Raw genomic sequence first — 13,729 nt, forward strand, 5'->3', positions numbered from 1 at the left:
AAACCCTGACAACACATGGTTTAAGTTCACAGAGACACATAGGGTCTAACACTATACTTTTTTCATTTTTCACTCTAGGTCCTGAAGAAAGCCCACTTGACCCTTTGGGGCAAACGCAAGGGTTGAAACATGTCGACCTTTTTACGGACATATTAGGTGCTGGAGATTCATAATAAGTACCCCTACGCACGGAACTATTTTTAGACAATCTCGAATCCAGACTTATTAAAAAAAAAATATCTGGCTAAACAAGCTTTTTAACTATTCCTTCTTTCCCCACCTGCAACTCACTGTACATAACCCTACCATCACTGATCACTACTGCACTAACCAGTGGTACACCTCCTGGTGGAGGAAGCATAACAACTAACCCGATGATGATGCTGTCACGTTTTTAAAGAGAAAGGCGGAGAACCAAGATATACCGCCACCGCTACCTCTGTACGTGAATGAGGGTTTTTTATCGGTATATTATACGAAAATTAAAAAAACCCTGGTTACTCAGGACAAGTGATCCATTCCCCATGTGATTTTTTGAAATAGACTAAGGAAGCTGAATGGATCGCAGTTCCTTCTTTCTCCCCCCTACTTGATTTGTTATAGAAGTGTGAATACACAAACATTCTGGTGTATGTGAGATAAAGTAAAGATATGTGTGAGAAACAAAAGAGGAGAAAGAGAGGGCTAGGAATACGAAAATACAGAGCGTACAGAAGGTTAAGGTGGGTGAGAAGGGCAAGTAAAAGGGGTTTGCAGGGGAAAGGATATTAGAGAGCTCTGTGTGTGTCAGTGGAATGTTTCAGTTAGAGGATTGTGTGAGTCCACCTGAATGGCATAGTAAGGGAAATTTGTGGGGTACAGAAAGGATGATATTATGGAAAATGGGGAGCACAAAAGGCTAGAATTGAAGATATCGAAGCTCTCAAATTTCATACATCCATTGAGGAGTAGCTCCTCCAGCCCAGGTTTTTGCTTTGTATTCTGGGACATGTGGTCCTGTATATCCTGTTATAAAATCAGTACTGTAAGTCCCAACATGAAAAGCAAAACATCTGAACCAGATGACCTAAGTATAATTGGATTCGTGAAACAAGAGCTCTGACATCTGTTGAAGGATTTTGTAAGAAAGGAAGGTACAAGAGAAGATACTGACATGAGAGTAAGGAAGAGTGAGTATCTATCTTTGGGCTGAACTGCACAAAAATCAGAGGGAGAAAGATGGAGAGAAATAAGACTTGTTAATGAAATATGCAAGTTAGGAGAGTGAGAAAAAGGGTCTGGGAAATAGAAAAAAGGAGATGAGGTGGGGAGAAAAGAGAATGTGAGAAGAGTACACGTTTAAGAAGAAGTAGGGGTATGAATGAGAGCAATAGAGACAAAGAGAGGAGTTCTTGAAAAAGAGAGAACATTGTGAAACCAAGCAAGAATGTACCTATTTTTTGGAAAGCAAATATTAGGTGGATGCTTAGACAGTCACCAGGAAAGAGTATTAGTCAGCAGTAAATGTGGAACCACGGGGAAAGATGTGCCTCCATCCTTGGTGTTGAAAAATCCTTGCACTAGTCCTAGAAAGTGGTCAGGGGTAGAAGAAGGACCTGGGAGGAAACACAAGAAGAGGTAGGTGAGTGATAGAGGCTGAGGAAAATGAGAAGAGAATGCCAAACGATGTGTGAAATATTGTTTGAGAAAAAAGAAGACACACGCATGTAAAAGTATGAATACACACCTATCATGGTGTATATTAAGAGTTAAGGTGAAGAGAAGAGGGTGAAAATACAAATGAAGGTGAATCAAAAGCACAGGTCTCACATTCATTCACTCACTCATGACCTGTACACTCATCTCACTGGATTAAGCCCCTGCCTTAGAGGCCTGTGTGTAAGGTACATGCGAGTCATACCTGAATTGGACATCCTCTATGAGTGACGAAGCTTACACCATTACACTACATACCACCACAGAACCATCTCCTGCACGGCTACCAGCCTGGGTTCAGATGACACTGCAACACAGAGAAAACTACCTTACAAATTAGAGGCAATGTCCTCCTAACCACAGATGAAGATGACCCCTACCGACTGATATTTCTGGACCTCTCAGCTGCTTCTGACTACGTCAGCCATTCAACCCTCACCCATACCCCAGAGTCCCAAATAGGATTAAGTGGCAGCCTCCTTCAAATATGTTCCTCCTACCTTTTCAAAGAATACCAGTTTACTTACTAAGGCCCATCCAGGTCCCAGAAGATCGTAATCACCTATGGAGTCCTGCAAGGTTCCATACTGTTACCTATCATCTTAAGCGTGTACATGGAACCCCTTGGTGCTCTACTCCGGGATCACAGCCTCAATATTTACCAATATGCAGACAATATACAACTCTACCTTTTCCCCCAGGCACCCTGTCCCTCAAATACTGCCTCTACCTCATCTGGACTCAGATGTCCAGTACCTACCCGAAACACACTCGTTACACAGTGTCATTCCACTGTATATGGTTAATTCAATAGAGTAGGTAAGTATTTATCCAAACCTCTTCCCTGACCAATAAAACAGTTATAAATGTATTCACTAGAAAAGTCCATGTATTGAAAATAGAGTATTGTCGTAAAGATTACTACAGTCTTTTAAAGTGTTACTTCAACAGTCTTAATGGGTTCATAGTCATATGTGTCTGGTCTCTCTTCCTTTATCCATTCAATCAGACCCAGATATTACTCTTGATTTAATTTTTTTCAAAGTTGGCAGGGAATTCTTTCACCTGAAACATAGATGTTTCCCAGTTAAGGATTGTTCCTTTTCCCTGTCTGCATCCTCCCTTCTTTCTCTCCCTCTGAACAATTGCCTGCCTGAAACGTCGATGATTTTCAAGTAAAGATTGGTCCTGTCCCCATACTACATCCTCACCTGATTTCCCCTTGGCGCCTCCTTCCATCTTCCCCTTCTTTTCTTCCCTGGTATCTGTTGAGTGCCACCTCCCCTGTTACCCACCTTATCTTGTCCCTCTTTTTCCTATTGGTTCCTGCACCCTTAAACTCTATCCCCTACAAAACCCATGATCCTGCCCCATTCCCTGACAATGGGCTGATGAAGTTTACCACATTTTCCCTGTGGTGGACCTTGCATTTCTGTCTTCCTAAGAGGTCTTCAAACTTTCCTCTTCCAAGCCCCCCCTTGAACCAAATGTGTTCATGTCAGGCCCCCCTTCAAAACAACTTTACAGGCAGGAAGGGAGTGGGAATGGAGGGACTGAGGCTTAACAAATTACATTGTTGCTGTCAAAAAAGGGAGACAATCTGCAAAAGCAAATGTTTTTCATCTTTGAAGTATAAACGCTAAACAGAAACTTTGATAATGATTTATTTGTGTATTTCAGTGCTTTCCAACCGATCCTTCAACATCTAATTAAGCAAACAGATGCAGTACCGGTACCTAAAAAAAAGTTCAAGTTTTATAAATTATGGCATGATCCATACCTCTCAAAATATCTTCCAGGTAGTGTGAGATTGAGGGATTCTTGATGGTGATCTTATTGAAGTCAATGGTAATGACGTTGTTTAGGGAAGGGGAGGGTGAGGAAGGTTTTCAGCGCACATGTGCCCATTGAAGTGAAAGGGAGGAATGGGCCTGGTTTGGAAAGTGGTGAGTCCAAGGACGTTGACACCCTCCAAAAGAGGGTGACATGAGATGCATGCATGATACTCTTAAATTCATCGCAACAGAGACAGAATCTGTTGGAGGGCAGAAAAAGCAGATCTCAAAGCTGCTTATCATTACCAAGTATTTTCTAATTTGTAGCATTACCAGTGTATTTACAATACTTTATTTAACAAAGTATTGTAAACACAGCTGTTGGTAAAGAAACACAGTTCAGATCTGCTGCTCCTGTCCATTCATACTGCAGCAGCTTTTAGACCTACTTCAATTGTGCGTTTTTAAAAGCAACAGGCCTGAGATCTGTTGGTACAATTTGTGTTTGCTACTTTTGTCTCAGTAGGGTAGGTCTGCAGTGGGCAGCAGTTGCTCCCCTCTGGTCCCCTGCCCTGTGCCACTGGTCTGAAGCCCCAGCAGGTAGTGTTGTCTTCTTATTTGCAAAGCATCGCAATGAGGCCCCTCCTCCTTTGTACCATGGACATTGTTAAGAGGCCCCCAGCGGCCGTCGTCTTTCACTATTTGTAAAACATCACATTGAGCCTGCATGTTGCTCGCCTCACACCTTGCTCTGCTCCCATTAGCCAACATTAATAGCCCCCAAGACTCCAGTCAAAGAGTAGGGTTGGTCTCCATGGATGTCAGTGTCAGCCTGATGGGGCAGCAGGATCATCAACTCCCTCTACAACCCCACCATCACTGTAAATGACATGTGAAAGATAGCTAGGCTGGAAATATGCCAAATAAACAAAGGCCACAAAGACTACCTTTCCAGCATTGGTAAATTACCCCACACTCAGCCCCTCCGACCACATTTTGGGCCTCTTCTAACTGCTGAAGGACAAATGCTTCCCTGAAAATAGCATCAGGGACATTGGGTAGGGGGTTGGGAGAGGAGGTTTGAGGACATCTGATCTTCCGGGTCAGAAATCTGCCTTCCCCACAGGTAAGAAATAAAACAGTTCACTGCCCCTCCATTTCACTGTCCTGCATCCTGTCCTGGGATTGCAGCCCTGGTTCGTTCCTCCTCTTTACTGCCCTGAAATACTAAAATCCCTCTATGTGGCGGGTACTCCCTTCCCAGTGGTTTGGAGCCCTCTAGCCCTACTGACTACGGATGCCTCCACCTCTCCTCAGGGCGCCTACTGTTAGGGTGGTTCCATGTTCTTTGCATACATACTGTTGTGCACCTCTTTACATACCCAAGACAGCATTCCTGATACTTGACAAGAAGTACCAGGAAGAAATATTACATACTGGCTCAATGACATGAACTTTGATGACTTCAAAACCCAACCTTTACCCAGTGTCAAGTCACTTGAATTTATCCTAGACATCAACTTCACCTTCAAGGAAAATACTACTATGAAGACAAACACAGCCCTCTAACAACTGAAGAAAGTGAAGCTGTGCTTCCAGAAAGCAATTTCAGAACTTCTGTTCAACCCTTATATATTGCATCTAGGTGGTGGTAATGCACTGCTCCATGGACTTTCAGACTCCACACCGGCCCTCTTTCAAAGCATCCTATACATGATAGCATGTCTCATACAGGGCCTGAAGAATTAGGATCATATTACTCACATCCTGACGGAACTCCATTGGCTCCTCTTGGTGGCCTGCACCATCTTCAAAACCAGCTGACTCATCTACTATAGCCTTGTAGCCCACTGCCAAGGGCTATACCAGTTGTTAAAGGCCCTGAACCCGAGTTATAGGTCTGAGCCGCAGGTGAGAGCCCTGTAACAAGTTAGAGGTCTGTTAACAACTGTCATAGCCCGAGGCAGAAGGGCTATAAGGCTATTAGTGCTTTATTCACTCGGTAAATGCAAAACGTTAAAAAAATATATTCAAGAATATATTTTATGAATACAAAAGAGTTAATAAACTTCATTAATTACAAATGATGTCATAATTAGAAATTTTATACAATATACATCAAAACGATTTTTAGACAGAATACATAAGTTTTATAAATCAGCATCAATAATTCATTCACAATTAAAAACAATAATTGACAAAAGTATACAATAATATCAATAAATGTACACCAATCTAATATAAACGAAGACCAAGAAGCGACGCGTTTCGGTGGCAATAACAGGTCCAAACCACCTTCTTCAGGCTTTCTATTAAAACGTATCCCGGAACTTTCAAATCTATGTAATAAAAAAAGGGGAAATTATGTATTCTGTCTAAAAATCGTTTTGATGTATATTGTATAAAATTTCTAATTATGACATCATTTGTAATTAATGAAGTTTATTAACTCTTTTTTATTCATAAAATATATTCTTGAATATTTTTTTTTAACATTTTCCATTTACTAGGTGAATAAAGCATCCATATATTTGATTCGCAAAAAGTATGCTATTGTGGTTTCCTAAAGGGAGCTTTTCTTTGACATAGTGTCAGTTTGATGTCCTGTCTCTTTGGCAAGTAGGACCACTCTGTATCTTTTGGAGTAGAAGGCTATTAGAACATTCCACGCACCAATGTTCTAAACTAAAAAGGAAGAATAATGGAGACAAACATTGGAACCTTGCAACTCTGGGCTTATACTAGCCATTATAAACTCAGAATTACTCCATTGTCTTTAATGGAGCTCTCAACATTCCAGTGTTCTAATAAGCCAACACTACCTGCACCCCTGGATATTTGGTTGACAACCATCCCCATCATTCAGCCGTGATACCGCCAATTGGAGATGAAGTGTGAAAGGGAAAAAAAGGAAACTGAACTTTTCCATCTATGTACCCAGGATCTGCAATAACTCCACTTAATCCATCAGGATCACTCCACTCCATGCTCAAACGTTTTAAAAATAACAGTACATCATGATTAAGTAACTTTCCACAAACCAGCTATCGCTGTAATCAGTTGATTGTATCCTTAACTTTGACCCTGTAAAGTACGCTGCTTTCTTGGCTAGGTTCGTGCAATTCAAATACCAAATGCGAACATATGTATTGCTACTGGGCTAAATCTGTTCTGCAGGGAAGGGACGCTTGCATGCGGCTGCCTCCTGTGTGAGAGAGAAGCTTGTTTTGCTGTTGCCAAGCTGTACTGGTTCTGCTGGGAAACAAAGATTGCACTGCTGCTTCCTGATTCGTCCCTGTCCTGTAAGAGGCAGGAGCTCTGTTACCCAAGCTCTCTGCCTGTTCTGTGGGAGAGGAAACTCGCACTGGTGCTGCTCTGCTGTACATGCTCCATGAAGAACATTTCCAATTATATTTCCCATCAATACACGTTCTCTGGGGAAGGAGAGCCTGCACTGTTGATGCTCTAGTCCAACCTGGTCTAAACTGCTGATGCGCCAGGTGTCCCTAGTCTATGAGGAAGGCAAGCTTGCTCTCATGCTTTGTGGCTTGTAGCTGTTCTGTGAGTGTGGCAGGATCTTGCACTGCCCCTTCTGCTGCTGCTGCCTGTGCTTACCTATCCTTAGTGTCAGTGAAAGTTGCACTAATACTGTCAACCATATCACTATACAAAAGCCAAAATGGCTGACACAGTCAAGGCTTGTTTTAACACAATTATGTTAATGAACGAGTGAACGCTCGCAACGAGTCAAGCTTTCTTTTGATCTTGCATCTGAAACACTTTTTTTGAATGGGATTAAACCTGACATTTGAAAACTCATCTGCCTGCTGTCATATGTCATGTATGTCTCCTTCAGCCAATTTTGACTTTTTTTTTTAGCCCAAATCACTTTCTTTGCATAATGAGAGTGTTAAAAGCAAAAGCTCTAGCACAAGAATATAACATCGTGTTTGATGATAAGCAAAAATTGACTAATAATATCAGATTATTGAGCCACGTGGTAGCCTTGAGAGAAGCAAAATAAAATGAATTTATTTTCTGCCTTTATCTCTTGTCACAATATAAGCGTTGAATAGGTCAGTGGTGGAAATGGCCTTTACCGTCTAATGGGAACAACCCACTGCTTATGGCTGACATTAACACTCTTCTAGCAAAAAAGAAGAATGCACAAATAACTTTATCACCCAGACCAATGAAAGTCCACACAGGGTATGGATATTCGAAATGGCACCACCGGCACCCATCACTCTTCAAGGGATTAGCAGTTTACAGCACCAGGAGTTAAAGTATCTACAGAGATATTGAATAAGAAAAAAACAATGTGCTGGCTCCTTTTTTCCATAACTCAGGTTTTACATGTGGAGCAGCACTTGCAACACCTGCGTGAAAGGCCCTACATTGAACTAGTCCAACATGTATTTTGGATGCTGACCCTCAAGGGCCACCCGTGATGCTGGCATCTCTGAATTTCTCTTATAAAGCTCTTCTATCACGTCTGCCATTTATTAGTGCTGTAAATAACAATTGTTGCTATTTCCCATTTAATGGCACTCAATCGACTGACCTTCCGAAGAATGGATGGCTGAATCAACCTTTCCAGAATTGCAATTGTGACATGCAAAGTACTGCATTGTTCATTCAATGAGCCATCGTGCTTGCTAGAAATGCAGAGCAGAAGCTGGCACCACAGATAGCTTCCACTTTATGGCACAATTCCCCCTTCATTAGGTATGCCCAATCCAGTAGTTAATCTACAAACAACACTCAAAATGAGGGTTCACAGGGCTGTATCACGTTTTGGAGAAATCCTTTTATTGAAATGCATGTGTCATATAAGAGACCAACAAATGTTTCACTACTAACTTCTTGCTTCTTCGGGGCCACGGCTATATCAAAATCAGTATTGTAATTTTAATGTTGCCTTCTATGTGTGTTCCAACACACTAGTGGTGATTCCTTCAATGCCTCTACAAGTATAATGGACTCATGGCTACTCACGTCCATCCATGGTCTGACGAATAGGGATTTCTTCCACTTTACGAATCGTTACCACCTACCCATGGCCGTCGACAAGCAAAATGGTCACCTTATCCATGCAGCCCTTTACCCAACTACACTAATAAGAGTCCTTTTTAGGTCTCGCCTGACCCAGCGCATGCGCTGGTCTGGCGAGACTTTTTGTGAGGGTTCAAAAAAGTGCTACCACTGTAGCCTAGAGCTACAGTGCATGTGCGCAGGCGCGCGCGCCTCACTTTCGCGGCCGCACGGCCGCTTTGATGTTTGATCGCGATCACTTTCACTTTCATGTTATCCGTGAGCCAGTTTTTTTTCCTGTTTATTACTTCTATGTAGTAATGGTGGCACCCGTGCGCCGCCATTACTACAGAGCAGTAATAAACAGAAACAAGCATTGGCATAGCCAATAGGTCTCGCTTTTGGGACCTTATAAGTATTTAGTTATGCAACTGTTGCATGGCTAAACACTTATAAGGTCCCAAAAGCGAGACCTATTGGCTATGCCAATGCTTGTTAAGTCTTGAAACAGTGAACTCCCCTAAATTAACTACTAACTATGCTGGTTTGACTGACCTGGAAGAGCATCAGTTCAAAGGTTTTCAGATGACAAGTTGTTGAACTGTTGGCCAGTGGTGTCGACTGTAATATTTATACCTGGACATATTTTCCAGAAATGTCACAGGGGCATCAGAGAGTGCTTGAGCAAGGGCAGTTTCCTTGCAAAGGGGAGACTTACATAAACACCTTGCTATAATAATTCTGAACAAATCTATAGAAGTCAACTGCAATGAGTATTTGACGTCATGATAGGATGTAAATCATATGTTTGTACTTTGTGAAGGTGCATATGTTAACAGGATGTGAGATAGCAATGATGACTAAACTGGCATTCTTTGTTTTTTCCTCAATCCCCTTATATATCCCTTCCCTATTTTTACCAATGAGCATATGCTCCAAATGTATCAAATTGTTCTTGCCCTCTCTTCCTTTCTCACTCCCTTATCCTCTCGATTCTACTCTAGCTTCACAATGTTTGGTAATGACATCAGTGTCCTCATGATTTTGATGATTCCGTCCATCTTCCTGAGTTCGAAAGTGAGCGTGAGCCACAGGGAAGCTGCTTCAGGTCAGAACGACATAACCCTCCCGCCTCACCCTTCCTCCCTCTCGCCAGCGGTTCTTCAAACCATTCAGACAATCCTTCTTCGACGCTTGGGTCTGAGCGGTCCCCCGGAACAGAAACCTGGATTTGTGGTCCACCCATACTTATTAGACTTGTACAGTTTTCACTCCGGAGAGAGACGCCTCCACCTGGATTCCAAATACCGCTTCCCACTGAAGCATGCAGAGAAATCCAACACTGTGCGGGCATTCCAGCATCTTGGTAAGGTCATTTTAAGTGTGTTTGTCTTATGCATGATCATTTTAATACCACCTTGTTATATATTACAGTCTGCAACAGTGACTCAGTAGTTATTGCTGAAAAAGCATTTTTGATTACTAATCATGTTGGCCTCATTTGAAGAGACTGCAGGAAACATTTTAATTTAAAAACGTTATTGTACTTAAAAGTGATGCTTGCAACCGAGTATGGTCTCTGAGTCAGTGGATCAAGTACTACCCCTTCAGCACTTCACTCTCACTGGTAGCGCTGGTCGAGCAGTCCAAGGCTCTACAGGGAAGGTAGGTGCAAGGTATGCAAGACCTCACAGCTCAAAATATCCACAGTATCGCCAACAAGGTGATTGTCCAGTATAATATGGGTTTTACATATACATTAGGGTGGACTCTGTCCTCACTGTGTACACACTTGGGACAGCAAAAGTGTAGTCTGTTGCAGAACAATATTTTATGCTAACCTGCCTAGTTGACAGATCTATAAAAGGGGCCACTACCCATGACGGAAATGTGGTTTCTAATACCACTGCTACCATTGTAAGTTTCAATAATGATTGTAGTATAAAAGCAGTATTTCTAATGCATGAAAACATGACACATTAAATAACAGCGCTCCAAGAACTTTTTACTTCATCGCTTGTACCTCTATCCTAGGTGTACAAGTGTCCAACCCCCCCTTAGTCGACCATGAGGCACAGTTTTGCCTTTTAAAATGTATGTATTTTCGTACTTTTGTTTGTCTTGTGTGTAATTTATGTTGTCAGACGCATGTTTTTTGGTCCTGTGTGTATTATTAAATGTGCACTTCGTGCATTCACGATCACCTTTTATTCACGATATAGCTAGACGCCAGCATGAAAGATGTACTGTCTGGAGAACTATACAGTGGCACAATAAGAATATGTGAATATTGAGCATTGCGACACTGGTGCATAGTGTAATCACTTTTTTATCCTATGACAATAAGCATAATCTGCCTTTTCTCCATTAACGTCTGTTTTCCATCCTACAGATTCTCATTAGACGTACATTACGTATGTATTTTGATTAACGCATGCAAATTTTGCGCAGCGTTTGTGTGTTTTTTTCACTTATTATTGCACCAAATCAGGTCTTCTAGGAGTGGTACTTACACTGGGCTGGTCCCAGTGTAGTCCTGATGAAGAGCTTGGGAAGCTTGAAACTAGTCGACCGTATGCTAGGTACACTTACCCATTATAGTAGTTTTCTCTAGCATATCACCCACTTTTTAACCAATTAGCTAGGAGCAATAATAACATTTATTTTGGCCCACTAGTTGATTATTTTAACTCACTTTAAACCACTCCACACCACAACACTTGCACAACACATAGTCTTGTTCAGTGCTCCTACGTAAATCCGCAAGTCGCAGCACGCCTCAGCCCGTAGAGGACTGAGAGGACCCCAATGATGAAGCATGTCACCGTGGGGAAACCCTGGTGAGTGAGGGGACTAAAGAAAGGAATTGCCCTTTCTTTCTTTTTCTTGGGTGTTCTTTCGGGAAACAAGTGCTTTCCTCACACCCTTTGGTTAGGTTCTCATAATCTGAAGACTCGGATTATTTATTTAGTCATGTACACAATGGGAGGGTGAACCTAACCGTTAAAAAACCTCTCTTTCCCCCTTCTTTTTGATATACGTTGATTACAGCACACAGCTGAGGGAATCTGTACCTTGATCACAGAATCTTAGTCTGACATCCAACATTACACACCATACTCACTCTTTTACCAACCATGGCTGAAGTTACGGGCCTTACTTACTCACAAGGAGAGGTAGACAGAATCATAGCGTCTATGCTACCTCTAGCAGGAACTAACACCAGAGAGACATCCGAAGCAAGCCAATGCTGGGACGAATTAACTGAATTGAAGCGGGAACAGATAAAAACACTAATACATGGGATTATGATGACAGAGTACGTGAGAGCCAACATCGCACCACGTGGATTAATAGTCAGAAATGAACCTTTCATTTTTCAAAATGATAAACTATTCAAGAAAGACTGGTCTCTAATATCATGGCACTGTACCAGGGATTGGTTAGTGCTAATTATAAAAACAGCTACTCGTTTATCTGAGGAAATGAAAATTGGAATCCATGATCTTGAGATTCGTCTGAAAACCTATCAAACTACAGCGGAGTTAAAAAAACGATTGGAAGAACTTAACAAAAGCATGGCCGAATTTGAAATTGGTTTGAAAGATGCCAAGTACATTAAACTAAAAAAAGACCAAAAGAATTTCTCTCAAGAGAAAATGTACCCCTATACCAGGGACGACTATACTCCATCCAATCGCAACCCGGGTTACAACACGGACAGCGATGGCTCGGATACTGGCTCTGATTTTTCAGACCCTGGTGGTAATTACATCCCCACGAACCGAAACAGACGACCAAGAGGAGGACGCCCTAGGAACAGAGGTGGAGCAAAGTTTGGCTGGTCCCCGTTCCAGAACGCCCCACCCTATGGGCCTCCACCCCCACAATTCTTCTATGGGCCGCCACCTTTTCAACAACCATATCCTCCACAACCTTACCCGTATTGGGAACCCCAGAACCAAGAATCCAATCAGTCTTTTTTAGGGAGAGGCAAAAATCCCCCAAGAGGAAGAAACAGACGCGGCCAGCAAGTGCAATGGGCACAGCCACTGGAATCAGTGAGGAGTCACACACGAAGCATGGGCCCACCGAATCTGCCCTCAACGAGCAACAACCCAGCCTGATAGTCAACCTATCTAACCATTCTTTAACACCAATTCAAAAAAATGTGTTGGAGAAAGGTTTAGGGTTTGTACCCACAGCAACCTTGGATAAATTTAAACTGATCTGCGAATTGAAAGAATTCATACGCAGAATCAAGTTGGAAGTATTTTTCAAAGACAAAGAACCAGACCTTACATCTAAGACGGACACAGGACTGCACAAAAAATCAAATTTCACACCTCCTCCCAATACCCTTCCTATTGAATTACTAGCATTCGAAAAAGCAGTAATGAAGGAGATCAGGGAATTGGACCCTAAATCCATAAGAGTCTTCCATAACACGAGTAGAATTGAACAAGAGGCGATTCACCAACTCTCCAAAGACAAAACTATCACAATCAAACCAGCCGACAAGGGAGGAGCCATAGTCCTGCAAGACACATCGGATTACCAAACTGAATGTCTCAGATTGCTGGACGACAGAAGAAACTACCTAGCTATACCAACCAACCCAACTGAACGGCTGAGGATAGAGATTGCGAACTTGGTCGAAGAATCCCTTATCAATGACTGGATCAGTAGAAAAGAGGCAGATTTTCTTGAAAACAAGCGACCAGTCATCCCCTACTTTTACACTATCCCTAAGATACACAAGTCTATGGTGAAACCACCTGGCAGGCCCATAGTTTCAGGGATTGGTTCTATTTTGGAACCCCTGTCAAAATTCGCCGACGCTTTTCTGAGACCACTAGTCCAAGCGACCGACACGTATCTACAAGACACTAAAGCTGTTCTGTGTCTGATTCAAAATCTAGATTTCAATCCTACAACCAGCATCTTAATCAGCCTTGATGTGGAAAGCTTGTACACCAGTTTACCACACAAGGATACACTGGATATCCTTGAGGAAGTACTCTTCGAAAATGATTGGGCTTACCACACACCCAGACATGTGGTGTTGGAGTGCTGTCGACTAGCTCTAACAGAAAATTTCTTTCAATTTAATGATTCTTTGTTCAAACAGACCCACGGTACGAGCATGGGAAGCACCTTTGCGCCGAGCCTGGCGGGGCTCTACGTACACCATTTGGAACGACACAAGATCCTCCATAACAACA

The 13,729-nt window shown here is 42.3% G+C and overlaps 1 protein-coding gene across 1 annotated transcript in view; it reads left to right on the forward strand.

Moving 5' to 3' along the window:
- The window catches only part of LOC146798352 (bone morphogenetic protein 2-like), an 86,090-nt gene that overhangs the window by 11,761 nt on the left and 60,600 nt on the right, over window positions 1-13,729 (forward strand). The window contains exon 2 of the mRNA XM_085625624.1: window positions 9,509-9,870. Coding sequence (XP_085481750.1) covers window positions 9,516-9,870 — 355 coding nt within the window. The 5' untranslated portion in view covers window positions 9,509-9,515. The remainder of the gene's footprint in view (window positions 1-9,508; window positions 9,871-13,729) is intronic.

The sequence above is a fragment of the Triturus cristatus genome, chromosome 9, assembly GCF_964204655.1.
Source record: "Triturus cristatus chromosome 9, aTriCri1.1, whole genome shotgun sequence".
NCBI lineage: Eukaryota > Metazoa > Chordata > Amphibia > Caudata > Salamandridae > Triturus > Triturus cristatus.